The sequence below is a fragment of the Dinoponera quadriceps genome, unplaced genomic scaffold, assembly GCF_001313825.1.
Source record: "Dinoponera quadriceps isolate SergipeBrazil2010 unplaced genomic scaffold, ASM131382v1 scaffold2600, whole genome shotgun sequence".
NCBI lineage: Eukaryota > Metazoa > Arthropoda > Insecta > Hymenoptera > Formicidae > Dinoponera > Dinoponera quadriceps.
The window spans coordinates 94122-122087 of NW_014556795.1; the positions used below are offsets into that span (position 1 = coordinate 94122).

General features: G+C 45.1%; 1 protein-coding gene across 3 annotated transcripts in view; it reads left to right on the top strand.

The window, feature by feature from the left end:
* Nucleotides 1-27966, top strand: part of LOC106748226 (phosphatidylinositol 3-kinase regulatory subunit alpha) — a 46883-nt gene that overhangs the window by 10099 nt on the left and 8818 nt on the right. Inside the window, exons 1-5 of one of the 3 annotated variants that reach the window (XM_014626551.1) lie at nucleotides 6907-7328; nucleotides 8514-10949; nucleotides 16113-16247; nucleotides 22538-22766; nucleotides 23053-23142. In XM_014626551.1, the coding sequence (XP_014482037.1) occupies nucleotides 10224-10949; nucleotides 16113-16247; nucleotides 22538-22766; nucleotides 23053-23142 (1180 nt within the window). In that variant the 5' untranslated portion in view covers nucleotides 6907-7328; nucleotides 8514-10223. Of the gene's footprint in view, nucleotides 1-6906; nucleotides 7329-8466; nucleotides 10950-16112; nucleotides 16248-22537; nucleotides 22767-23052; nucleotides 23143-27966 lie in introns of those variants that run through there. The other 2 variants (XM_014626553.1, XM_014626552.1) reach the window with 2 other exon arrangements.

Consider the following 27966-nt stretch of genomic DNA (forward strand, 5'->3'; position numbering starts at 1 on the left):
ACTTAAGAAGACTTAACCCTTTTATCGATGAAAGAGAGTTCGGAATACTTCAGGATCTTAATGTAGAACTAAATAGAATTAAAATGTCGGGACGCGCGAAATATTTGCGAGCCGGGAGAAGGACGTTCGTAACCTCAGATCGCAAGAGAATCGCCGATACTTTGTGGAGCAAACAATATTCTTTAATCAGTGGTGGGTGAACCGCGCGTAATCGGTGCGCTCTGTATGCCTGTTCTGCAATTTTGTGCAGTAATGTCGTTATGTCGGCGTTGCGCAAGTATAATATATAGTAGAAAAGCCGCGCAACGACTACGTAACGATAAAGACGCAGTCGTTAAACGTTGCAGAATAGGCCTGCTGGAAGTCGAAAATTGCGCTTCCTCGTTCGCGCGACGCGGTATTACTCGCTTTTGCTCGCCGAAAAGAGAGCAGTGGGCCGAGATCCGTCGGCGAATTGGCGAGTCACGCGGCTTAATGCCTCGCAGATATCTCGACGAGCTATAAAGACGAGTAAAAGCGAAGAAAAAAGAAGTGCCTGACGTAATTCCTACCGCCGCTGTCGTAGAGGAGAGCGGACTAATTAGACGTTGCGCGCGGAGCGTCGCTTCTACGTGACCGCCGCGAAGGAAAATTTTCTCAGTGTCAGTTCGATGTCGTTACGGAAGCAATATCGAAGCGATTAGAGTCTAAATATAAGTGCTCTTACGTAAGAAATCAAGTGTCTTGTTAAGCGTGCACCGCGTCAATTTTTCGTCGAGACGACGGAGATCTCTGTACAAATTTCAATTGTCCTTTCCATTTTCTTTTTCCCCCCATCGTGTTCGCTTGTTACGATTGTCGTATTATTTTTCTAACACGCCTGCACCTATTATAATAATTTATGTTCGATTAACGATGCAACAGTCGTTCGAATTATCGAGCGACATAGGAGTGTCTTGGATCGCGACAAAAGACTGCAGACTCGATATTTGTTATATAATCTTGTCTACGTACAGAGATATCTCTCCCGATCGTATTTCCTCATTTTTAGCACCAAAAGAGCACAGTAGAAGACCTTCGAACATTAACGAAAGTTTCGATTCGGGAACCGAGCGACACATTTTTGGCGAAACAACGACAGACTTCGCGGTCTCGATTCTTTTTTTTTCTTTCACGATGACAATTCAATATTTTCTTTCTCCTTTTTTTCTTTCACGATGACAATTCAATAATCTATATCTTATCCGTTATGCAGATAGAGCGTTCGCTTTAATCTTATCCGCGCGCCTTAACAACGCCGGTGATGATCTACGATGGAGCCGCGAGGCGGAATTATTTTCGGGAAAGATCGAAGATCGCTTTTTCATTTTTATCGCGACAGGGGGAGGTCTGCGTTGCGACACTGTGTCTCTCCCCTGGCCGGCCCGCCGTTTATCTGATTCTAACGCGATGATCTATACGCCATAACTTCGAGGGGGCTACCTCACCCCCTCGGGGGCATCGCTCGTTCGTCGAGGAGAGTGAGGTCGCGCGGATCGAACGATCTAGATCCGTGGCCGACGTAAATCGCCGCCGATCTGTCTGAGAAGCGATCGATCTTTCGCGTATCTACGGACACACGAAAATATTTCACGGTCGATCTGTGGCCGTTTCATCTTTTTTCTCGAATGGAAGATTGAACAAAATGTTTTCGCGCGTCGAGATCCAAGGAATCGAGCGAATATATGAAAGAACCCTTGGAACAAATTGCGGAATATTTTTACAAAGGCGTTATTTTGACTCTCTCTTTATAAAAAGGACGAACGACGTTGAGCTTTAGTATCGATATTTTTATTCGACGCACGTTGACAATCGAGCGCGCTGCTTTCGTTGATTTAAGTGTGATATATCGAATTGAAAATTAAGATAAAAGTTTCATTGAAATTAAATCGAGACTTGGCGTTTTAGGAAGCATCTGTGCATGCAGGCTTCCCCAAAAACAAATCCATTATTTATCCGAGCGCGGCGGGTTTGAAACAAAGTCATTACGTATAAAAGGCTGAACGTAGTCATGTAAAATCCACTAGCGCACGCGAGCTATTCCCAGGTTCTACGATCGATATTAGAGAACTAGCCGTTAAATTCTCTCGATGCATCGCCGCGCTCGAAACATCGGCCTTGGCCGGATGCGCTCGTCAACGATTCCGCATCCTGGGCATTGATGACGTCGCCCGTCGTTGTCCAAGGGTCGGAAAACTCGGAAGCAAACGAGACTCGTGCCGATACGCACGTAAACCGCCAACGCGCGTACCGTCGCGCTACACAGCTTCTATATATCTGTGTGACGGGCGCGTATTTCCTCCAGCCGTGTCATGAAATTATCCCTTCCCACCTGTCATTACAAAAATGCTCATCGACGTAACGAAGCGAGATTATATTGCAACGGATTATCCCTGATTTTCTATGAGAAGGTGTTTGCAAATCCTAACGTCGCGCCGATTGTTATTACACTCTACATTGAAAAATGGACTTTTGTAACTGTTACCAAAATATTTCATACGCATTACGGTTGACGATATAACTTTTACTCGCGTCGATCAAATGTATTACGGAGATAATATAAGTTAGCGCAATCAAATTATTTGTCCAATTTCTTCTGGTTTCTGGAAAAATTTTCACAACATATCAAATACAAAATATGTTAAATTAATACGTATGTTAAAAATTTAACGCAAAATTTGAAAATGTTTTTTTACCGCGCCGCAACATTCAGAGTTCGGTAGGTAAGGCGCTACATTATAAATGTGTTATTTTAGCCGAGGCTTTCCTTATACATTTCTTGCCGTCATTTAACACGATTTGACTTATAATTTAATACGAGCGAACGTTTTAAGTGATCTAAAACGGCAAGAAGCACGGTAAAGAAAACTTCAGATAAATGACATTTATGTATATGGAAAAATAACACATTCGGATGGATGCAGTGTAGACTGCGGCATTGAAAGTCCGAGATTTCGTAGGAGCAACTTTTTTCTCATCTCTATTTTTATCAAGGTATTAAATTTTTTGGTCGCAGTAATCAAACGGTTCGTCGAGCACATATTAACCAAATGATTAGGTCTAAACCTAAATCTGGTGAAATTAATTTTCCAATCTATCGATATATATCGTGTACACATTGTTCCCGCGCGACGGTTATTCGCGCAATATCAGTCGAAAATTCGCTTTGTCCTCGGAACGCATTCGCTCGATGACACCTTGTATAACTCGCTGTCGTGCACGCTCCTCGTACGTGCACCGTCGCTCGTACGCGGGCTCTCTGCGTATCAGGTCGGTCGATTAAACTAAAATTAACTCGTCCAGTTCGCGCGAGCGGGTTCCCTCTTTCGGAGCACTTTCGAGCGTCGCGATCGCGTCCTGGAGAGAGGGACTCCCGAGGACCTTTTAATCTCTCCTTCGCGCGGTCCCAACTAATTATTAATTACAAGTTTATTATTAACGACGATCGAGATGTCTTTCCGTTAACAAATGTGTAATTTTATAGTCCCCTCGAGGCGCTCGTTCCAGTCTCGCCCCGACGCGAGTTTTTATGAAACCGATTGAGATCAGTGATTAGCTCGGGCTTCACTTTGGCCTTCGATATCCATCGTCAGACGCGTATCTTTACAGCTTCCTCGAGGCGAAAATCCCACCTCGCTCCTGTCTCGATCTATTCGAGAACGTACTCCTGTTTCCGTCGCGCTATTTTTCACCTGAGCAGTCTACAAATTATCTAAACTGATACTTTCTAATCTTCTCATACCGAAATTTCGGAGCTCCGAAATGGTACCACCCCTAATAAACGTGGGTTTTTTTCCTTCACGGTGTCGCGTCCTTCTCGACTCGCTCGCGATAAAATCATTCGTCCGCGGCATTCTTAAGTAGACATTTTTGCAATTCCGATGAATAACTCCCGGCTCCTCAGACGAAACTGCGCGTCTCTCCACGGAGCATTTCGGATTTTCATGCGTCGTTTCGAAAGCCGTGACTCATTAACCCGCTGACCCGGCGTCTATCAACTTTATGCTTCCCATTATTCGCGCGACGCGTGAGGAAGCGAGTGAACTCGGGTCGTCGCGAGCGCGTGTTAAGGAAGTGCACCGTCTTGTCTGGTCGCTTTTAACCTTTCGTAGATACTTTAGTAGTCTAATATACAACGGGACGATTCTATCGATTCGTCGCGTGACACGTCGAGCCCCGAGTGTCGCAACGCGCGATTTTGATATTCTTCTCGATTTAACGTCCCGACCGAAAACACAATTTGCGCGAAAAATCGGCCCGAATTTTCGGGATCCCAAACTCGCGGATGGCTTTGACGAAACTCGGACTCAATTTCCGCCGCGGTTATTAGCCTACGGCCGCATTTCGGGCTGCACGCCGGGATGCACGGAGCTGCATTGATTCGCGCGGAGGTCATGGGTAATGGAGTGCACCGTCACGTTGCTATGGGAAATTCGGGATTCCCCGAGGATGGCCGTCCTTCCTCTCGGACGGCCGTTGCTTTACATCCGATTACACAGCTCGATCGCGGACGGTCCGGATAAATTAATTAACGTCGAATCGGCTTGAATTAACTCGCCGATTGAATTCCCATCAGGTTTTTATTTCGCTCGACCCGCATGAAAAATTTCCTGCGATCTAATTTGGATCCCGAAATCCGATTTCCTTAAATAATTACGGAATTTAGGTTGGAAAACATCTAAACGCCCACAGGTTCTCGTTGCGAGGTGTAACGTTTTAAACATACGTGGATAAACGATTCGGGTAAACAATTACTCCAATATTCTTTAGCGAATTTCCACTCGAATTAAGTAAATATTCAGCTCTTTTTCTACATTCAAATAATAATCTTGGATATTATATCACAGAATTTACGTCGTATTCGGGAAAATCGCAAGAAATTTCTATGCGAAGGCAAATCACGGGAGGATTTGAAGAATTTCCAAGGCGAAAAAGACGTCCCAGCGGCTTCGTCATCGAAGGCGATTATGCGTTTAATTATCGATGTCCGAAGTATCCGCGAGTTACATAATGCAACGCGCGAGTCTACTCGCACGTGATTTTGCAAATTGCAACGTGATAATCGAGCACGACGTCTTCTCGCTAATCCCGCGCCTAAGCAGCCCGGCGATCGGACAATTCGCGAGTAATTAAGATAACACGTCGGCGTTGCATCCCGCGACTGAACGGAGTAATTTCTGCGCGTCTCAAAAATTCCGGACGTATTCGGCGTGCTCGTTTAGCAGTTGAACGCGATAACAGCTCGAGTTACACGAGATCTCGTGCTCGCTCCGCTCGGTCATTAGTTACTTTAACTCGGCGTAACCGTGCGTCAAATGTCCACAATACATTTCATTGTATCGTTATTTGTTATTGCGCTGAGAGAAAAATATTTCTGACTATAGTCATCGTAGTGAAAGAATTATTTTTCTAGTAAATGTTATCATAGTCAGTGATAATACATGCAACTTGCTGTTTTCGTGGTTGAAACGAGTCGAAAATAACGATAATCTCTCTCCGCATATCAGATTCAAATTAGGCGAGAATCCGAACTTTTGAACTCTACATTAAGTCTTCAGGAGGAAGAAAACGCATGGGAAGTTATTTCTCCGCTCGAAGACTTAATGTAGGACAAAAATTCGAGTATGCTTTTTCGAAGTACTTTGTCACACTTGCGTAGCGCCTGTTGTTTTTTTTTTCGTCTTGATGGAGCGATTAACGCAACGAAATTCGGGTTACAATAACTGCAGCTGAGCCGTGATTTTTCTAACGCAACATTTCTCGGTACAGATAAATTAACGCCGAGCCAGCGTGTTCCATCGGCGAGCGTCGCGTTTGTCGCTTGGAGTTTTTATAAAAGTAGGATTAAAGGATACGAAACTGTGCTCAAACAAGACGACACGGCTTCCGTCTGCGCGACTTCCGTCGGTCGCTAAATTGCGACAACGTAACGCTGACGCGCTCGTATAATACGAACGCTTCGCTTTTTGCTCCGTTCTGTTCGCGCGGCGTATCGCACGCGCAATTCGCGGCGCAGCCTCGTCGTCGAAAACAAACCTTCTCCCTCGGTGTTTGTCTCCCACTCGGAAGTATCTAACCCTTACGGACCTTTGGGTATTTTTAAGTTCAACAACAAGCAACGTAAAAGTGAAATAACGTCTCTCTTCTTTTCGCTTTATCGACGGCTGAAAATGAATGTACGCGGATCGCTGGAATCCGCGATCGTTCGCGAGTCGTTGAAATTCGCGCGTAAACACTCGCCGGCATCCGGGGACCCTCGGTTTTTGTCTCGTGTTGTTTCAGCTGCCGATTCGGCCTGTATGTCGTTCGAAACGATGGAACACGATCTCGGAGTGCTACAAGTATCTAGCGATACTGTTGATCGAAACCTTGAGATCTAATCGAGTTCGCACAAACAATCTCACGGACAATGTTCTAAATTAATTCACTTATTTATTTACAGGCAAGAACAATGGAGAAATGTGTAGGAACTTTCTTTCTATCCTTGAAGACTTAATATCGAAGTATAATTGAAAAGTATCATTTCTTTTTCAATCTTATTTCGACCCAACGCACTCATATCGATTGCAACGTGCACTACTCCAACCATGATTTTTCCCTGAAATTGAATGGCCGAAAAATATGTATTCATTCGGGCGACGCGCGTGGAGGGAAGAAGCTCACGCGTAATCACGACGATCGATCCGCCGAATTTCGATAAAGGGCACCGGGTCTTCGCAAAGGGACGACTGTATTGCGTGGGCGGCCCTGTGACCTTGAACAGGACGTGCCTCTCACGATGCGCACGCGCGCCCGCAGGGTTCGATCATCCTTCGTCGCCAGGGACCCTTCGCCACACCGCTGGCTCGGAAAGTCGCTTTTCACTTTCACGTCCCTTTCCCTGTCCCTTCGCTCACCCGCTCGCTCGCGTCAGCCCACGCAACGCGCTTTTACGATAAGAGCGAGAGTCAGGTTCGCTCGTAAAGGGCCCCTTGGAAGGGCGCGATTTGCTCTCTTAAAAAATAAAAAAAAGGATCGTCCACTAAAGGTATTGATGTTAACGCTCGATCGAGTATGCCGATCACAAAGGGCTTCTTCCCTTCGGATCGTCTCGTTAATCGAACGAATTTCTTCCACCCAGCTGCGCGGAAACTTTCCGAGCGTTTGGGAATGATTTAATTGAGAGAAGGGAGGAGATAATTGTTTTTTAACCATTTTCATAATTATCCCGCATTTCGATTGATCACGGAGCATAAGTTTGGGAAATATTGTCTGACACGAATGAATTTCGTATAAAAGGATCGAACACTTCGAACGACATATGTAACAGAGTGAGTTGACATACTGTTCGTTGTGCGATGTATCATCTGTTTAATGACAATCTTTGGCGAACTAAATTGAAGATACTACGACAGATGCTAGGTGTCCGATCCTTTATCACAGCTGGTCTTAGATAAGAGTGATCCCCAGTTGACAGACCGATTGCGATTCGACGATCGTTTATCGTTAATCGCCGGAATCGTATTACAAGTTAGGCAACCGATCGAAGAAGTGTTAAATAAAGGCGGACGGACGATGTTTCCTTTCCTAAAAGCGTCAGTGATGTAAAATTTGTAAAAACGCTCTCACTGACAGTAACATTTAAGTGCGGGTGTGCTTTTAATATAAAATAAACTTGGGGAAACTTTTTTTCGCGCGGTGGAAATATCTTTTGTCGCACAAATTTGTCCGCCTTTGTTTCCGGGATTTATTTGCTCAATGACGCGTAGGTTTGATCGAACATTATCAACCTCCGTCAGCCATGCGTGCCACGTTAACTATAAAATTCATGTCAACGCTCGCTCTCGTTGCCCGATCAATATCCGTTGCGAAGCGGTCTCTTCGCCCGCCGCTGTTTCGTTAAACAAATAATCCGCGGAAAAACTGCGAGGAAGAGGCTTGGGAAACGAATTGCCGAAAATGTCGCGCACGGAATCATCGGAAGAGAACGACTGATCTGTTATCGCGTGAGGAACCAAAGGATGAAGTGGATTCAATTTCGGAAAATTGACGTGGGAACTCGATCGGTCTTGAGAAGATCCGTGGAGACGAAGCCCCTCGCAGTGAAATTCCACCCGAGGACCTTCGAAATTGCGTGACTTTTTTCTGATAAGAAAGCTCGAAGGCATTAGCATGCAAATTTGATTATCGTCCACAAAATGCCGCGAAAGACAAAATTCGCGACTGCTCGAATTTTTCTAGGACAGCGTTTTGATCACAGGAACAAAGAGCGAGTTCGGGCTTTGGCCGAAAGCACATGTTACCGCTATTTTCACTCCGATCATTCTCTTTCTCGATTTGATCGGGCATAACGAAGTGGCGTTTGCGAGAAAGACGCGTCTCCATCAATGAATCAGGAGGAGCTCTCTCAGTGCGAAGCTCCATCGAGTAGAGTCCTCTCTCTCATCCAGAGACGTGTATAATTTTCATCGGCACGCGCTCTCCTCCTAATCCGTTCTTTGTTACGCGATGGGCAGGATTCTCGCGTTCGGCAGGAAATTTCCATCCCGGTAGTTCGATCGGGCCGAAACGGCTCGGGGCCCCGACGTCGTCCTAGCACGAGTCTGCTCGGCGTAAAGGCCACGGGAAGAACCGAGGAGCGTCGGAGATTGCCGAGGCGGTTGCGCCGAGCATGAGCTACCCTCGGCAGCTCGCGACTGCTATGGCTATTGACCGAGCTTGGAAGACCGGCCGGTCAGCTGTGCGCCTCGCCGGCGGTGTGATATTCTGCTCCGCGGCCAGGAAGAAGACGAACCTCGTCCGTCCAATTGGAGAAGCGGGCCGATCCTCCAGGAGGAGAGACGGGCAGCTGCGTATCTGCAAGTAGAACCGAGAAGAGACTGTCCGATCTCGTCGCCGGTGGATCGCTTCGGGTGAAAGCCCAAAACGTACGCTCGCGGAAGATAGTCGCTCGGAGTAGGAGGAAGGCAGGTTGGCGACATGTAGAGACCGGCTGTGCGCGTTAGAGAGGACGAGAGGGGGGAAGGAAAAGAAAGATAGGTGTACGTACGTGCGAGGAGTGTGGTGCGGGCCGCAAAAAGTGCAGTGGACTTTTCCATACCGGAGAGGCTGCGTGCGTGCGTGCGTACGTACGTGGGTACGTGCGTACGTGCGTACGTGTTTGCCCGTATATTTTCGCACCGAACGAGGACGGGCTCCAGCCGGAAGGGATGCGTAGACCGACACCTTACCGGGTGGAAGCGGCCAACTCACAGGGAGGTCTACCTTGCCGGCTGACTCGCGGTCGGTAAAGCGTCGGGACGGCGGTGATCCGACGGGGCGTCCGCGAGCGGCAGTCGCGGCCTTCTGGTGGACGTGATAAGGACGATTCGTTCCGAGAAGAAACCGATCGGCGCGAGGAGGATACCACAGTCGTCCGATCGAGAATCCCTCCGTGATCGCGCGAGAACGGAGAAGACGGTCAATAATCCAGTCCTACGGTGATCGGATGGGAAAAAGAAAGAAAGGAAGCGTCCTTGATGGGCCGATCGAGTTGTATCGCCGGCATTGGCGGAGATTAGAGGCGAGCGCATTTTAACAGACACGACGAGGACCCTACTTGCTGATGAGCGCGTGCGATAAGCAGCTCGAGCCGCTGACTCGACGGTTGTTTCAACGCTATTAGTGACTCCCAATTCGATCCTTCACCGCGCACGTGTCGATCCTCCCGGAGAGGAAGCCTCCTGGCGCTCTTCCCAGCCGGGATTACTCCCGATCGCGCTTGATAAGCCACGAGGATCTTTGCGCGGGGCTACGCTGAAAATCGTTCGGTGTCGTTGCTTGACAAAACCGGTTTCGTTCGGCTCGGCGAATCTCGGCGTTTATACAAAGGTCGTGTGTGAGAGCGCGCGACTACGAGCGAGTGGTAGGAGTGAGATTTATGGAAAACGAATTTACACGAGGTCACACCCACGGGAGCGGCTCTCTCCTCCTCTCTCTCTCTCTCTCTCTGTGTGCGTGTTTCTTCTCTATCCGATCTCTCTATTAAAAATAACGACGATACGATAACGAGCGAAGAATCGCATCCCGCTGGATAAATATGCCGCGGCCTTGAGTCTCCTCGGATCAACGAACCCGACGATCAGCCAGGACTCGGGAAGGATGTCGGGCGACTTGGACGGTTCGCGGGAGGAGCATGACTCGCCTGGGAGCGGCAACGCGAAGACCTAGTTTCATGGTCGGCGACGATGAAGCGTGCCACGAGCGCATCCGTCGCGGCCGCGACGCACCATCAGACCAGGCTCCAGGAGCTCTTCGCTCCTCCGATGGCGACGAACGCCGGCACGGCGTTCCCCGACGAGCAAGGCGTATCCTCTTGGCTCGAGCCGAAGGGCTCGCCTAAGGGCAGCCCCGGCGACGCGAAATCCACGGGCATGTCGCGACTATTGGCCGTCGATTCCGACAACTACATGCTGCGCAAGGGTGCCGGTGCGTCCTCGTCGTCGGCCACCGCGAACGGCTCGCCGAGCGTGCAGCTGCAGATCCTCGCGTACGGCGACGTCGGCCAGTTGTACGACGTCGCGCGGGCGGCCTCCAGGTCGTCCAGGTGGTACGCCGCTGGTAATAATAACCAGCCGAGCAGGCAGCTCGAGGAGCGGACGACGCGCGGCGACGCGTCGTCGGACGGCGTCGAGAGCGAGCTTATCACGTGCGCGAGACCGGTGTCTTTTCATCGGTACATGTGTTGGTGCGGTGCGTTAACCGTGACGGAAGACGTCGCGAAGAGCAGGGCCGCCCTCGAAGGGCGGCGAACGGTGTGCGATAATCTATGCTGCTGCATGTGTGGTTCTCTATGTCCCGCAGAGTGCCATGCGTGCTTCCACGTCGTGTGCTCGGACTACGGCGGCCAGCACCTGTGCCAATGGAGTACTAAGGGTCACGCGTTGCCGGGCCAGGTTCACGATGAAGACAAGGTATGTCAGACCTCGCTCTGCTTCGAGACGTTCCGCTTACATTTTTACTCGTTCGGACGCACGAATCGATCATTCTCCGATCGTAAGGAGAATAATTGATCGGTCAATTTGCTTGTGTCTTACCGCCTTGCACTCGCGCCCCTGTTCTTCTTAGCTGAATTAAGTTGCACACGAGAACTTTTTTCGGGCTAAAACAAGTGTATATCAGACGCGATGAAAAAATTCAATATAGAAGGTGAGGGGCAAGAAGTTAAATTTCGACGTGTGAACGCTTCAATTCGCGATAAAGAAAAGCAGGAACGTCCGTTCTATTCCTTATCATTTATACGCTTATAGGATAGTTTGGTAGTTGAGCTGAAAGTTAATCTTCAAAATATACAAATGAAAGTCAGTTTAAATCGATCAATAATTATGAAAAAAATGATAAGAGTGTTAATGATGACTGTAGGGATTCGTTAGAAAATAGTAAAGGTGATCATTTCGTTTTAAAACGCTCTCTGTCCCTTTCATTGTACTTCAAACTATGACTTATTCCCTTTAATTTAATTTCTTGTTCCTTATTCCATTCATTGTTTCTGAAAGTATATAACCTACCGTTGAAGGGGAAAGGAACGGAGTTCCAGAATAACACTATTTCAGCTAGAACGCTAAGAACGGGTTTCATGTCCAAATTTTCTACGCCTCGGTTGTGTTATCGATTCGCGACTCGATCCTCGTTATCGATTCGAGATTTTCTTCGAAATTTTCATAAATTTTAGCTGCATTTTCTCTAATCATATTTAGGATTTTTATGAAAAACTACTATTAAGGTACTAATGTAGAAACGTTATATAACAATTTAAGAATTATCGATCACTTTCCGTTTTAAAAATATAACCATGAGAAATTTACAACTTATAGTAATATCCGCAATATATACATGTAGGAAGTATTTTAATATTATATATTTCAATATATCACTTTCTATTACGTGCCTTTATTACCTCAGCTCAATTAACGTATAAATAAAACATTAATAAGAAAAATAAGAAATAAATAATATTTCCGTGTTTGTAATATTATATTTGTTTTAATTTTGCGCATAAAATTAACATTTATTATTTAGTTAAATAAAATTATAGACAAACATTTTTTATCAGTAAATAATAAACTTATGTAAGGATTCTTTAATATCACCATTGAAAATCCGACATTCTACGGACCAATTACTTTAAATCGCTCGTTTCGCTCAATTATTGTATTGAATATTCTTCGGTGACACATCATTGATTCCACGACTATCTTGCACAACATATCTACTTTGCAACATCGACCGGCTTTATTTTGCATAGCATAATACTCTGCAATACGTCGGCCGGCTCGTCTCACGGCTCGTAGCTCTTTCGCACACACAGACGTTTCGTGACATTTTTAGACAGACCGAATTATCTCTCGCGCATGCACTATCACAGTTCGGTGAAACAAAAGCGTGCAGAAATCTTGCGCGATGCTCGAGGCAAACTCGTGATGCGAAAAATCTGAATGGAACAGCCGGCTTCTCTTTTATATCGAAACGTCGCACAGCGGGTGAAAATGTGCGATCAAGATCAAAGCTCGAAAGTAACGTATCTTGTGATAAGAATTTATCTAAGCGATTATGTTTGACGCATTCTGAGCGAAGCATTAGAAATTCGAAAAATCTCGCCGTGTACGAAAAAAAAATGCTAAATACAAGTAAATAATTACTACAGTACTCCTTAGCCACAATATTTACTTGGTATAGTAATATTTACTTGAGTGGAATGTATTTAATTCAAATAAAAATTTGCTAAGGAATAATTAAATATTAGCTTTCAAATAAAAATTCGCTAAGGAATAATTCCAGCGCTTTTCTTACGTACCGTTGTACATAAGGAAAAGTATTTCTTCTTCGTAACGGTAGAAAAAAATTCTCCCGAGAATTTTCTTCGTCTGGATAAATCCTTCATCCTCTGACCTTTTGCTTTTTTTAAATACATAAAAATATCTCTTATTATTGCTCGGCGAAAAGATGTGTGTGCCGAAAGAGTATAAATCATGAGAATAAATCACGGATTACCGCGATATTCCTGACACTGGTTTAATGGAATCTCTCGAAAGTTTTCGACTAGATCCGAGCGGCGGCTCGAGAGAGAAACTGATCTATTTTAGTGACTTTGTCATACGCCTCCATATAAGAGAAAACCTAACTGTTTCGATGCCTGTCCAGGCATAAGGAAATTTCCACTATCGCCGCTACCTGTCGGCTACGAAAATCCATCCCAAGGCGCGTATCTAGCCGCGACTTTTACATAAAGCGCGCGAACGACGTTTCGTTATCAGGGCGAGACCTGCTCGATGGCGTAACGACCTAAATTTGACGGCATCAAACCAAGGGGAGGGGGGGGGGGGGNAGGGATCCGAATATTGCCCTCATTTTTTCGTAAGCTGAAATAAGTGAACGCGCCTGTCTTTTTTGTATACACGAGAATACTTGTTTAAATTGCGTTACGTAAATAATCATTCCCATCTCCTTGCGCTATCGTTCGATTGGAAGTCGCGGATGAAAGCTACAATGAGATCAATCATGCGAACATGGGCAGCAATTAATCGCTCCTTAAATCTCTTAATTGACGTAAAAAAGAAAAAAAAACTGAAATGGCCTTTCACGGCGATGGATCGGTACGTTATACGGGTCACAGATGACTGAACGGATCAAGTGGAGTAAGTTCGATGCATTTATCTCTAATCGGCGCAGTGCACGACTCGTTTCTGGAGATGATGCTAAGGAGAGGAACGATATTCGATCTTTAGGACAGGCGCGAGGCTTTTAATCTTTCGTATAATCGTTAGACTATTGCTCCGATCATCGTGGTGCGCAACTTCCCAACGCGAAGTTGAACGAGTCAAAAGTGATTTTCGCGCGTATCGTTAGACTCGTCGAAATAGAACAGATCCTTCCGTGATTTAACCCTCGAATAACAAGGTTTCAACCGGCAACCATTTTGTAGTTTTCTCAACTAATCTTGTGGACTGGGCGCTCTTTATTCTCACAACAAGTTAAAAAATATTCAAAATATGCACGGAAGAAAAGTTCGGTTGAATTTACCAAATATTTCTGGTTATAAGAACTGAATTTGGGTCACGGAAATCCTGCTTCCTCCGATCAAAACGGTTCGTTCACTTTGCTAAGTTCAAATAACGCTTCACAAGAAGATTAGAAAATGGTCGATCCAACCTTGTTATTCGAGGTTTAAATTCGCGAATTCGTTAATAAGAAACTCGCTTTTCTTCCTCTCGAAAGAGAATCTTTCTGTCTCCGCCCCGGTACTTTATCACGACAGGATTTCCGTCGCGGATGATAACTTCCGCAAAGTAAATTCCCACATAGCGAACGCGCTAAACTGACGCGGCTGGAGCCGTAAAAATTGGCGATTCGATCCGTGGGATAGCGTGAGATGGAGGCGATCCGGACGGAGATTAATCGAACGCGCGCGGCTGGCACGGATTATTCGGACGACGGGGCTTATCTCGCGGCTGTCATCACGATCGCGGACTCGGGGTTACGACGGGAGGTTACGTTTTCTTTTTCCCTCGCTTTTTACGCTTTCGCTTTATCGGCCTCCCGATAGAGACCGGCACATGGAGGCTTCGCCTCTCCTCTCCTCCTTCCGTCTCGTCGCGCGATCGCGAAGCGATTTATCTAATCGGCCGGTCGCGTGGTACCTTAAACTACGGCCCGTTCAACGCCTTATCTTTGAGATCGAGAAAATCAGAAGACGTTTCGCGCACGTGGCTTTTACGTAATCCTTGACGATCGGTTTGACCAGACAGTGGCACTTGTTCGCGAAAAGAATATCCGGAAAGGAGATGTTTGTTGCTATTATTATCGTTTTTCATTAAGTCTGTACTAAAGAACCGTATAAACGAACGTTACTTCTGCTGAGCGTCAATAGAGATAGCTTGTATCGTAGTCGGGAAATAATATTGAATAAAAGTATGTTCCAAAAGTATGTTCCAAAAAAAAACTGATACGTTTATTCCGGAGGAAATTACAAGATTTATCCCCCTTCTTTGCACACATACCGTGGCAAGATAACGGCGGTTTTTTTCCTTAAATTCCGTATTATATCGTAAAGCGTTATTTGAGAAACTACATTATCTATAACAATATTTCAGCTGTTAATTAAAGAAAATGCGACAGCTTGAAAAGCAGTGTCGTAATTAATCCGATAAAACGCCACTTATCATACATACCGAGACGTTAGATATCTCGAGATTTCATCTATGTATACGTCCGAAGAAATCGAAATTATTCCACTTTCGTATTTTTATTCTAATTCAGCCGATTAACGAACTATGATTCCTCTAATCTGATACGTAAGTCATCCTACAAAGTGATTCTAGAGTTGCAATTTAGAAAAGAATCAAAACGGTAATTGTGCATTGAAAGATAAAATATCTAAAAAAAATACAAAATGTTTATTCAATAAGTACTAGTAACATATTTGTTTAAATTTAAATTTTTTTAGTTAAATATATATATATGGAATAAAAATGAGTCATTTTCATATATATAGGATAAAGAAAGTTATTTTTATGAAAAGCCACATATTTAAGAAAATTTATATTTTCTCTCGCTTAAATTATTTTTTTTTTTCAATGTAGAAATATAAATAAATGTAGAAATATATATATTATTATAAGTGCGTGCGCACGCGCGCGCGTGTGTGTAATTAGTACCCCCACCGAGTAAATATTGTTTATTTTTTCTCTCGTTGTGCATCTCCTTCGAAAATCTCGATGATAACGACACACACGTGTATCGACTGATGAACGGGAGACACTTTAAGAGCCATTATTCACTTTTCCGAACGAGGACTCGATTAGTCTCGCGCGTTGAGACGACGAGTTTACGTCACTCGTCGTCGATTATCTTTCCAGGCCTGTTTCAGTATGTCTTTTTATAATTTATACAGTGCGGTCGGGACGATCGCCAATAGCGCAAAATCAGCTTTAGATATGCGCTCGTGTGACATTTGCACGTTACGTACGTACAATATGCGGGCGGCGATCTTCCTAGATACTTGGTACGCAAGTGGACTTGGCTCGATCGCTGATTCTTATGCCATCGGTGCCCACCTACGTCTCGCTTCTTTTTTGCAGCCCGTCAGTGAATGGACGTCATTAAATGTCGTGGAATGGATGTCAGCCCTAAACCTGTATCGCTATGCGGACGTCTTCAAGTCGAAGGACATCAAAGGCAGCGATTTGCCTCATCTGGATCGGGAGAAGCTCATGGTGAGTCGCTTTAATTAGATATTACCATATTGATAATGATGGTCGTTTTAAAGGGAAAATCCTCCAAGGAGGATCGTGAAACATTTCAAGCATACGGGAGTGAGCGATATCGTTCGGTGAGCCGACGTTATAAATTTTATAAGAATTCGCCCCGCTCCCTCTCGAGTCGCCTCGATGTCGTAGTAGTCGGCATCGAAAATTCTTTGGCTAGTACTCCGGAGAGGCGATGACCTCGAGTCGAGAGTATCTGGACGACGTTTTCCTTGGCCCGTTGACCTTGTAATTGCCCTGTAGCGTCCGCTAGTGCGCCACAGTCGAGTCTTTATCGAATCCTCCTCTTCCCTCTTCTCTCCTCTCATCTTCCCCCTGATTTTTCTTTATCGCCAATTACGAATGACGCGAGCTTTCGAGCACTTTCGGCTCAGCGGTATAGCCGACTATTTTCTTCTGCTCGCCGTGCGAAAAACTTGACGTTTGACTTTATGTTCGCAATGTTACATGCTCATTTGAAATCTAATGCGACGCTGCAGGAACTGCAGTTAATAAAATTATTCTCAACAGACGCATCGATTCCCGGGATGCAATTATCGCGCTTTTTATTAACGCACTGCTAATAGCCGCTAATAATTCATCCAAGGCGGCCGAAGCTGTTCGATTAACAATTTTTGAACATCTGTGCGTGGCTATTATCTCGCGTCTATTTTAATCCGGTGCAATCACGACGCTTTCTGTATCGCTATCAGCGCCGAGACACTGTGGTGAAATTATTGCGTAGCGCACGAAATGTAAAATTTATAATTTATCGCTCCACGGAACGTATCGTGAAAATTCGTTATTTATGATCTTTCGACTTTATGGTGTTTCGTCATCGGTGTGACGATACATTTATTATCACGCGTGATATTATTTTGTATCGGAAAATTTTCCAGCAGTAATGGAAATTCTTCGAGTCAAGAGTTTCGCTCAATAATCACAAGACATTAATTGCGCGTGCAGAATTGAAGGGAAAAAAATATTTATATATTTTTTTTTTCTCTAAACTTAGCAGAGGATAAGATACGAAGCATACATCTTATGCGGTCGATAACAGTGAAACAATATTAGATAAACGCCGTCGGCGTGAAAAATCTAGGCATATATCGCCGTGAAACATAAAATTTCACAAAATATATACGAAGCGGTAAAAGCGATATTATCGTCGGGCGTAATCGTTTTTATGTCCGCTGACTAAACTCTCGGTTCATAACGATGGCAGTGTTAAATAAACGCTGCCGCCGTAGTCGTCGCGCATTATATGAAATTCAAGCGCTACGAAACTCAATCTAGAAGTGCTTTTCCTTACATCGCGAGAGTCTTTTATACTCCGTGACTAGAGGATTCATTCGTAATGATTCAGTGGCGTAGATAGGTTAGTCGGGATAGCACGCCCGCCCGAGGCTCGTCGAATAATTCCCCTGTATCTCCCGAGTTGAAATCTCGATGCTACTTTGATGCTCTTACGGATAGCTTGCGCCTGCTTAAATGGCCCATAGACTAAAACTAAGACCTACTTTGATGACTCGTTAACTTCTCTCTCGAACCATCATTCTACGGATTTCATTTTGATGCTATCTTGAAGCTACAAATGCTCTCGATATTTCGATCATTAAATTAAATTTATGGGTATTCAAAATAACCTGTTTTGATGCCGAAAACAGCAAAAACGGACATTTGAGATATCATCGTGACCAAAATGGCAGTAAATTATATCATTAAAGTTAGACCCATATACACGGAAAATAAAATTAACTCCCACAGTTAAAAACTACCTATCCGTATATCTGAAATTTAATTATCTAGTTCTTAGCTGTGGCAGCTAATACTTGTTTTCTTTTTTGTGTACGATTGTAGTTATAAGAATTAACATAGGGCGAAAATTTCGATTCGAGTAAGCTTGAGTGAAACGTTCATTCTCTTGCGAATGGCACACAGAAAAGAGTCTCACAGTTGTGCTGTAGAATTTGAGGGAGAATTTCGAGCGGGCCGGTCTCTCACGCTTTCGACAATTTTCCCCGCTGTATCGGGAAATCGAAGGTGGAATCACGCGTCAGCTAGCGCACGGTAGGCTACGCCGCTGCAACGATCGCATCCGTACGTGCGTTTTCCCCGCGCGCGTTACCACGCGCCGCATTATCATAATTACGCGCGCGGAGTAACGGGTCGAAACGGACAATCGAATTACTCGACCGGCCGTATTGGCCCGAGTTCTCGCGCCGCCGTCGTGGGAAAACGGGCGTTTCTTCGGACCATAATTGCCCGCGTTTTCCATGTAATTACGCGGGCGGGTAATAAAAGCGGTTTGAATAGCAAAAATCGCAAGGCGAAGTCGCGGGCTGAAAATCCGAACGAACGGGAGCGTTAATTAGAGCAGGGGGGAGGAGCCCCCGTCCGAGCTAATTAATAATTGCGCACGAACGTCGTCGCGTGAAATGAACGCCGCCGTTCTTTCGATTTTTCCGCGAGACGATCGATCCGCTCGGCGAATTCGGCCCGGCTCCTCCGGGCGAAAATGCGCGCATTGCCAAGGCTCCTTGTCCATTACCATGCTAATCGAGCCGCTACGGTGTGTGTCCGCGAGAAATCGTTTGATTCTCCCACTTGGCCTGTCCTTCGGATCAAATTCTCCCGCTATGATCGCCCGACGAGATAATAAAAGAGCGTATTTCCTTGACCCTTCCGTCGTAGCTCGCTCCAGAGATGAGCGTTTTATCGAGAACTCGTTTCTCGACCGGCGAATTGAGCGATAAATTTATAAATATTGCGCTCGCAGGTCCTATCGCAGATATATCTCGGCCTACGAGAGCGAATAATTGATCGTTGAAATCCGATCAAGATGGAGCAAACGGTGGACGTGCGAAAGGCGCCTAATTGCCGCGAAATTCTCGGAGCGTGTTTTTCTCCGCTGTCTTCGCACGACTTCTCACTCTCTCTCTCTTTCTCGTGCGTTTCTTGGCACGGAATAAAATAACGACCGCGTCGAATTTTATCGCGGCGCTCGCGCACGGCCGCGTAATATATCGATCACTTTACTTTTGCCCTGTCGCCGCTAATAATAGCGTTTGGCCCACTGCGCGTTGTGGCGCCGGCCGAAATAGCGCTCCATCGCGCCAAATACCATAATTCGGAAAAGAAACCAGCTGCCGGAAGTACTCTCTCTCTCTTGATCGGATCTCTTTGTCTCATGATGGATAGAATTGGTGCGAGAAACGAAATAATGGTACATTTTCTTTCTTCACGTCAGCTTCGAAATTGTTTATTTTTCCTTTTCTTCTATCTCTTCTATCTCTGAAGGGGAGTCGAGCTGTCTTTGAGCGAGGCCAAGGCGACTGAGTTGTTAAATTAGAATAGAAATAAATCGCAATCTTGCCGATCATACGATGACGTCCGCGGAACAGCTCATATCGCTCGTTCGTAAATGTTGCAACGCGAATACTGGGTCGAAATTAACGAAGAACTCGGAGGAGCTGCATGCGCGACATTGCATCGGCCGATGTGGGTCGATTAAGATAATACGATTAACGCGCGACGATTATCGCACCGAGCGCACCCAAGTTGCAAAATTACGACTCACTGACGCACATCGCTCTGCACTGTGCGAAGATTACGCGCATTTTTATTGTCGATTAGCCTAGGGAGACTTATTAACACTCGATGATTTTAATAGGCACCACGAGTGAATACGACATTTTTATCGATTTATTGTTGCGATGTGTCTGAATCGCAATCAAGATGCAGTTGTAATGCGTTTTCTGCGAGAAACGTGTATATGCGCTTGTTGTTTGAAATAAAATTGCGTTGCACCTGCCAATTACCGCGCCAATTATCGTCGTTTAATAATGATAATACTTATTAGTCGACTTATCTGTAACTTGCGTTAGAAAAAAATTACACGGAAAATGCAGTTGAATGACTAAAAGAATAGACAACCAGCTTTGCAGCTAGTATTATTATCTGGCCTTCGATAGAAATTAAGAGTGCAAATACAAATTATACATATGTATGTATATAATTAAGAGTACAAATGCAAATTATATATATGTATGTATATACTAATTTAATATATAGACGCTCGTAGAAACACGCGAAAGAACAAAAGCAATTAGCTGAACGCAGACCGTCCCGTCGTCGAATGCATGCTCGTACCACACGCCGGAATGCCGCAAAGGTGGAAGCAATTCAGGCGGCTGATTTCACAAGTTTACTTAACAATTGGCGAATATTGTCGAATTCGTTGGAACTCCCTCAAGTTCGGTGGCGTTGCTTCCGCGGCCGACGATCGAAGACGTCGTCAGTTCGCATGTCGTTAACGCGCGAGATGCGCCAAGTGACTTCCACCGGCGATCGCCAAGGCGCCTCTCGGACTTCCCGAAGGTCTCCATTACGCGAATGCGAGCCGCATCGCTAACTCGTGGGGTGCATTGTACCTCACGAGTGCAGTGCAGGTATTGTGCAGCGGCGCATACCCGACACCTGTTGCCTCGGGAAAACGAGATGCCTGCCGGGGAAGAGAGAGAGAGAGGGTCGTAACGACGCGTATAAATTACGATCGCCCGTTCGGCGTGTGTTCACCCTTTTACGAGCGCGGTGCTCCCGACTCCTCAACGTCTCTCTCGACTGATTTACGCCGCGGTACCCGCGAATTATCTCCCCTCTTTTTGCGATATCGCCACACTTGGACAGTATTTTCCGCGGCTACGTCCTCGAAAAGGGTGTAGCAATTTATATAACGCGAGGCCGCGCCTAGACGTTTCGCCGAATGAGGAAGCGAATTCGTGTCGTGGCGTAAATAATAATGCCTCCGATGAGGGGCTTCACGGTTGACTTGATTTTTCAGGATCTTTCGCGAGGTCTCGCGAAACGGCACTTTCCAAAATGAAATTTTAGTTGTACCTTAAGTCCACCTACGTCAAGTCTTCCATTGTACTTCTTTGATGATATAAACAGGAAGTTATTCCGTTTTCTCCACTTGAAGAATAATGTGGAATGTTTCGAATGACTTAAAGAAAAAAAGAATTTTTTTCAAAAAAGAAATTTTCAAAAACTTGCATTTACAAAATGGCGTTTAAAATGAGAATATCCTCTTGATGTAGAATTTAAAGTTTCCTCGCGGGAGATACAAGTTCCTTTTGCAGCGTCAAAGGAGCACCAATAGTGCTTTTGAAGCGCATAAATATAGAATTAAGTAGACTTAACGTAGGACTAAAATTTCGACCGAGATTGAGCGGAGGTCAGGGACGTGATCCTTACGTAGAAGCGATTCCGGCGAGAAAAGAGAGAGCGACGGGCCAGCGGACCTCGATCAGTGCTATCTCCGAAGCGCTGAACCGTCGTTAGCACCCGGGTTATTTATGATACGCATATTATTTTCCCTCGTTAGTCACCGTGTAACTGTCTCCCCGCTCGACTTTGACACGCGCCGCTCTTTATAGTCTCGCATGCACCGTTCGCCGCGCTCTTGGCCGCACTGTATCCTTGCGGATTTATAACCGCCACTGAGATACGCGGTTTCGGCGGAGAAGAGATCTCCACCTCCGCTGGACGATTCCGTAGAATCGAAGAGCTCCTCCGTCGTCTTCTTCCGCGGCGACCACGTGGCGCAAAGTCGGTCAGAGGTTGTGGACGCGCGGCGTCACCATTTTTCGAGTCGAAATATTTATCTCGTGCATCGAATAATCGTTGTGTAATATTTATAGACGGAAGTGAAAAATGCTGTTGAATCGATCGAATTTCCAACGGTACATGTAATTGCTGCAAGTCTTCTCGATTTAATAGCAGTATCATTAAAACTAATGCCTGATTTATTTAAAAAATATATGATTCGTTTTAGTTTCAATAATATCGCTTTAAAAAAAGAAAAAAAAAGTGCTACCGTTCAAGTGATATTTACCCGGTTCAAGAAAAATGGTTATTCCAATATTCCTTGGCAAATATTTACTGTAGAAATATAATTAACTACGCAGCATGATATTTTCTTCGTATAAATAGACACTTACTTACATATGTTGAAACAATTGCGACAAATATTGATTCATAATATTGAGAATATCACAGGATTTATTTTTAGAAGATATTTATTAGACAGTAAAAGGTAGACATTTAAAACCTGGGTTTCTTCAGTATTATATAATTCTAGTAAATACTTTCTGAAATTCATTTTACACTGACATTCAATGATTGATTTACAAATGAAGATATCGCTGCGTTGACGAGCTATTAAAGTGAACAGACGAGTGGTGCGATTTCTGTTGCAGAACATGGGCATAAAGGACGAGTTCCATCAGAGGAGCATTTTGGTCTGCATCGAGGAGCTCTGCCAGCCGACGGAGGACACGGACACTACGACGACGTCCGACTGCTCCCTCAGTTACCCGGGCAGCAACGCGCACAATCTCGTGCCGCACAGTTTCAGCGTGCTGGAGAAGTGCGGTAAATGCCATAAATACATCAGGGGCCTCTTTCATCAAGGCTTTCTCTGCCAAGGTACACTACAATCGGATAACGCGAGATCGAATATAATCGATTCTTTCCTCTCATCGTTAGCCTGCACGCTCCCGCGAGCGAAGTTTCTTCTCCCCCGAGCGTAATTACGTGAGACCACTGTTGAAATTTTCCACTTACGGAAGTTGTCTCGCGAACTTAATCTCCCGCGCATCGAGCGCCGCGATTAATTATGGAACCGAGAGTCAAGCAGCGGAACGAACCGTACATTTCGCGCCGTTTGACCTCGCTGAAACCGCGCTGAACGCGAATTTTCTGCGTTGCGCAGATTGCGGACTGGTCTCTCACAGGACGTGTTCGGCGACGGGTTTACCTGGCAATTGCATCTCGGCCGACTCGGATCGACGGTTTACGTGGGGTAAGTCACGTAGTCGTAAGGCGCGTACAGTCCGTCGCCTAATGGACGCGGAAACCGTTGAAAAATCCAGTTGTCTTCGCGGTTGCGTCAGCGCGCTGTAACCGAGATCGTGCAAGGACGCCGTCCTGGCATCTCGTTACGATAACCTGGAACACACTCGGCGGAGCGCACCTCACGGCTGACGACTTTCTTTCATTGAAATCCCACCGTCGTGTGGGAGTCGCTCTCTCGTTCGCATTTAATGAGTTTCGACATGATTTTACTCCCATCGCGCGAGAAACAATTTCGATCCTGGTAACGAACCTCTGGATCGCTAACGATCGAGTGGCTGAAATTCGGGAGCAATGAATCGGTAAAACAGCAATCTTACGAATTTTCCTCCGGCAACGTTGCATCAACGGAATTCTTTTTTCCGTGTGTAGAAAATAAGAAGGTGCTGCGTGTTAAGGCCGGTATTTAAGTACACCCGAAATTCACAAACTTGGATGTTTTCTCGATTAGAGACGTACTTACTCGCGTTGTATGTACGTGCATTTGGCAATGGGAGAGGGTTAAACGGCGCGAATGCCCCAGACGACGATAATCGGTAGAGACAACGTAGGCGAGGCTCAACGTTCGCGCCGTCAACGCGCCTCCAGCGATGCATTTAATTAACGCTGCACGTTGCGCGCCAATGACGGAATTGAATATTTGTGCATAGCAAAACCGCGGCGCCAGCCTTCAGGGCTGTGTCACGCTGCCCCTAATCTCTCATTCATTTATTCCAGCTATACTGCTGCCCGTCGTCGATCGCGCGATCCTCGTGTACACTTGATACGGTTTAAACACTTTTCTCCTCCGACGAAGTAACTTAGCTTCTGGAAATTCATTGGATTCTCTCGTTGATGTTGGCTGCGTCGCGTATCGAGGGAAGAATGTTCAAAATATTCAAATATGAAATCAAGTGTACACCGGGTCTCTAAACGGTTTCAATACTTTTGTTTCGGGGCCTTTTCGTTCCAAGCCGTTGCTCCAAGGAAGAATGTCGAATACTTTCCGAACTATGTCGAGAAAAAGTGTTCGAATCATATTGAAGTGCAGATTTTTTTCGAAATAGTTTGTACATTTTTTTTTTTTTCTTCAGTACAATTCGGAACGAAGCCAGTGGTCCTGTGAGAGAACTTGTTTTTGAGTAATTCCCAGAAATTCAGAAACTCTCATTGGACTCATCCGCTGCGTGTTTTGAACCACAGCATGAAGGAAAATAACTTTATTGTTGCAGCATTGCTATTGAATGTTCGCGTCGCGACAGCGGTAGAAAAACTTTGTTGGCATTAACCATCGCCGAATTATTTGTAACTAGAGCGGAAAAAGTTCTGTTGCTAGGGTAAAAAAATCTCGCCGAGTGAATTTATCCTTCGGAATATGTAATTCTGACTATAAAAGATGAAAATAAGTGTTTTGTAACATCTTGTTTTTGCAGTAAAATATAAAATAACTTGCAGATTGTGCAAAGTATATGCAGCGAATGGCAGTTAGTATTTTTAACGAACATGGTTTTGCTGACTCCACGGAGAAAAACTGACATTTTGCTGCGTCAACAAATTATTTTTTTCCGTGTATCGGGAAGGAAAGCGTAACAAAACAACATATTGAAAGGCGGTGTACGACGCATCGACCGCTCGAAATTACGCCACCGCGTAATAACGTCAACGACGTCGTCGTTGTACGCGATGCTGACGATAGGAGGACTCGTTCTCTCTTATTGCGCGAGGTGATATCGGACAGTTTCGTGTACGGGATGTTAATCGGGGCCCCTTGATTTTGTTATCCGCTCCATCCGCCGAGGAAGGTCGGATTTAACCAACTCCCGCTCTAATGACCTCGGGAACGCTGCGCACTCGTGGCCGATCCAATTTCGCGCTTTTCGCCGTAAAAAAAAAACGCATCACGTCGCTCCGCACGATCGATCGACCGGTGCGATTTTCACGGCGGTGCTCGCGTGTGCGATCGTAGCGGCATCGGCTGCGAGACTGATTTATAGTAATTGGCAGCGTTTAATCACTTACACGCGAGTCATCAGCAGGCGCGGACTCGACGAGGTGTAACGATAGGCAATAACATTTCCACTTCGGGCAAAAAATTCGAGTCACGTGCGCAACGCGCAACTTTGTGATATCAGCGATCATGCCGATTAGGTCCGTCTGACGCAATCAATTCGATCCTTCGTTGTATTTTGCTTTCTTATTCGGTCTCTCGCAAAACTTACAACAGGTATCTGAGTAGAATTCGCTTTTGTTTTCCCCCCAAAAGTTTCGTTGAATTTACCGGACAATTAGCAAACGTGTTTTGCTAATTGTCAGGTAAATTCAACGAAACTTTTTACTCCGCGTGTGATGTTGGTGTATTACCCGGTTCCATGTTTTGAAATTCATCACTCCAAACTACACGTTTAAATTTAATCTTGTCCACGTTTGGGTTCCTCGTTTATATTTGAATTATCAAAATATAATAGTTAATTTTCTACTTGAGCGCTTCTGATCAGTTTTCTCCTCATTTCTTTCATCGATTGGTTCTTCTGTATTTATTGGAAAGAAATAGAAATTTGCTAACTTAACGCTTTATCGAAGGATACGCATTCCACGAAGATCTTGGCGATTTCCACGTACCGCTGGTATTCTCGGCTACTGAATCACACGCGGCAGCGGATACCCGCGATGCTGAACGGGTTAAACGCAAAATCGACACCTCGTGGAAGCCGCGGAACGGCAATTAGCAATGCGAATATGAGGCGCGAATCACGTCGAAATTCTGGAGATGCCACTCACTCGCGATTTATTCGGGCCTGACACGGGCGAGATTTTTTCGCGCGGGCGACGACGAACGATCGTACATTCGTAACGAATAGCCGGGGCTTGGCCTCCGTCGTGCACATCCGTGCATAAAATTCACGTGCGTGCCTACATTCCCGGTCTGCAGCTCGTGTTTTAATTCTGATTTTTTCTCTCCTCTCTCCCTCCCTCGCCCCGTCATTCGTCCTTCTTCAAAGAAGAAGATACGGTCATGAAGAAACAAGACGTTGCTGTCGCGCGCGGTCGTAAAAATAAATTTCCCCTCCTCCCTCCCGCTACGCAATGTTCCCTCCGACCCGTTCACCGCATTCTCGGCCTCTCTCTTGTCATAATGCACGCGTATACGTCTTTGATTGTACAAGTGGCGTGTGTGCGCGGCATTCGCGAAAGATAGAGAAAGAGAGAAAGAGATTGAGCCTGAAAATATGATCGTGCGGCGCGTATATCCTCGCGCGAAAATAAAGTCAAAGGTTCGTCAGCCGTATAAAAAGAGGAGGGGGGGGGGGGAAGAAGGGNGAGAGAGAGAGAGAGAAAAAAGGGAAGAACACGCAAAGATCGAGGAAAGAGAGACGGACGACGATAAACAGCGAGAAAGAGCAGCTCGGTCGCCATTGTGAAAATCTGCCAGGAGTCGAGGAATTCCTCTTCTTCGAGCATTCCTCGAACGACTGCGGTGTTACGCAATTCCGCCATCGCTTTGTCCACGCTGAATTTCGCGGTCGACGTCTTGGGTACAAGGAGAAGAAGCGAGAAACCGTCTCGTCGTCGCGCGAATCGGCACCGTATGTGCTTTGATGTTGACACTTTCAACCCGACAAGAGTTAACGCTAGACAATTGAAATTCTAATTATAGTGCAAGCTTTGTATGCCGCGTATCGTCAACTCGGGTTTCTGGACGGTTTGAATACTTTTTTTTTTTTTTCTTTTAGCGCAATTCAGAACGCAGCCGATGGTCCAATAAGGTAACTTAGCTTTTGGAAATTAATTGGAAATAAATTCTCTCATCGGCTGCGTTGCGTCGAGAAAAGTGTTCAAATTGTTTCGAGACACACTGAGAGAAAAATATTTGGGTTTCAATATCTTATTTATATTATTATTTCTTTATATTTGTAATATGTTACGTAATATTTATTTGGTATTTAACATTTTTATTGGTTTGACGACTACAGCACGTGACGTACTGACCGGTCGATTTGCTTATCTGGGATGTTTCACGACATTCTACATTCATGATCTCTGTAATGCCGCATCGACTTTTTTTATTTCGTTTAATTTCGCTGAAGATGACCCGAAGCGAGAGCGAAACGTTCGACTAATTTAATTTAATTTACCGACACGTTTGACTTGTTGTAACCTTGTATTGATGAAACAACCGTTTATGTCATATGTAGTCGTTTATACGTCGGCATCAGACTCTTACTCGCCTTGTAGTTGACCTTCATTTGTATATTTCGTATTTATAACTATAATTATTATAGTGAAAAAATCATAGGAGAATTATTTTTCCTAAGTTAAGGCCTTCGTACGTAAGAAAATGTAAGACGAATTAATAAGACTTAAACAATAAGAAAGTCGATCGGTATATCTCTTTAGGTTTACATATTCCAAAAGGCAATCGAAGTGACGATAAGTTTGCTTTTAAATAGAAGTAACGAAAATTTCAACTGATCACCTGGTTACTTCTGCTCAAAGGCAAACTTATTGTCACATTTTTATCGTCTCTCGGAATCTAAAGAAATATTATAACCGATTGGTTAGTCTTACCGCTTAAGACTGCGTTCCTATTCACTGCCAGTACTGAAAATCTCTACGTGAACAACATGAACTATAGATTTTCAGTACTAGCAGTGCCTTTAGTCAGTGATAATAGCCTTATGTATATTTCTAATGCGATTTTTCTGATTAAAAGCATGAAAAGGGCATAGTTGGAGGCGAAAACTATTGTAATCTTTCTTGATGCAGTTCGCACGCTTGTTACGACGTGATATCCATT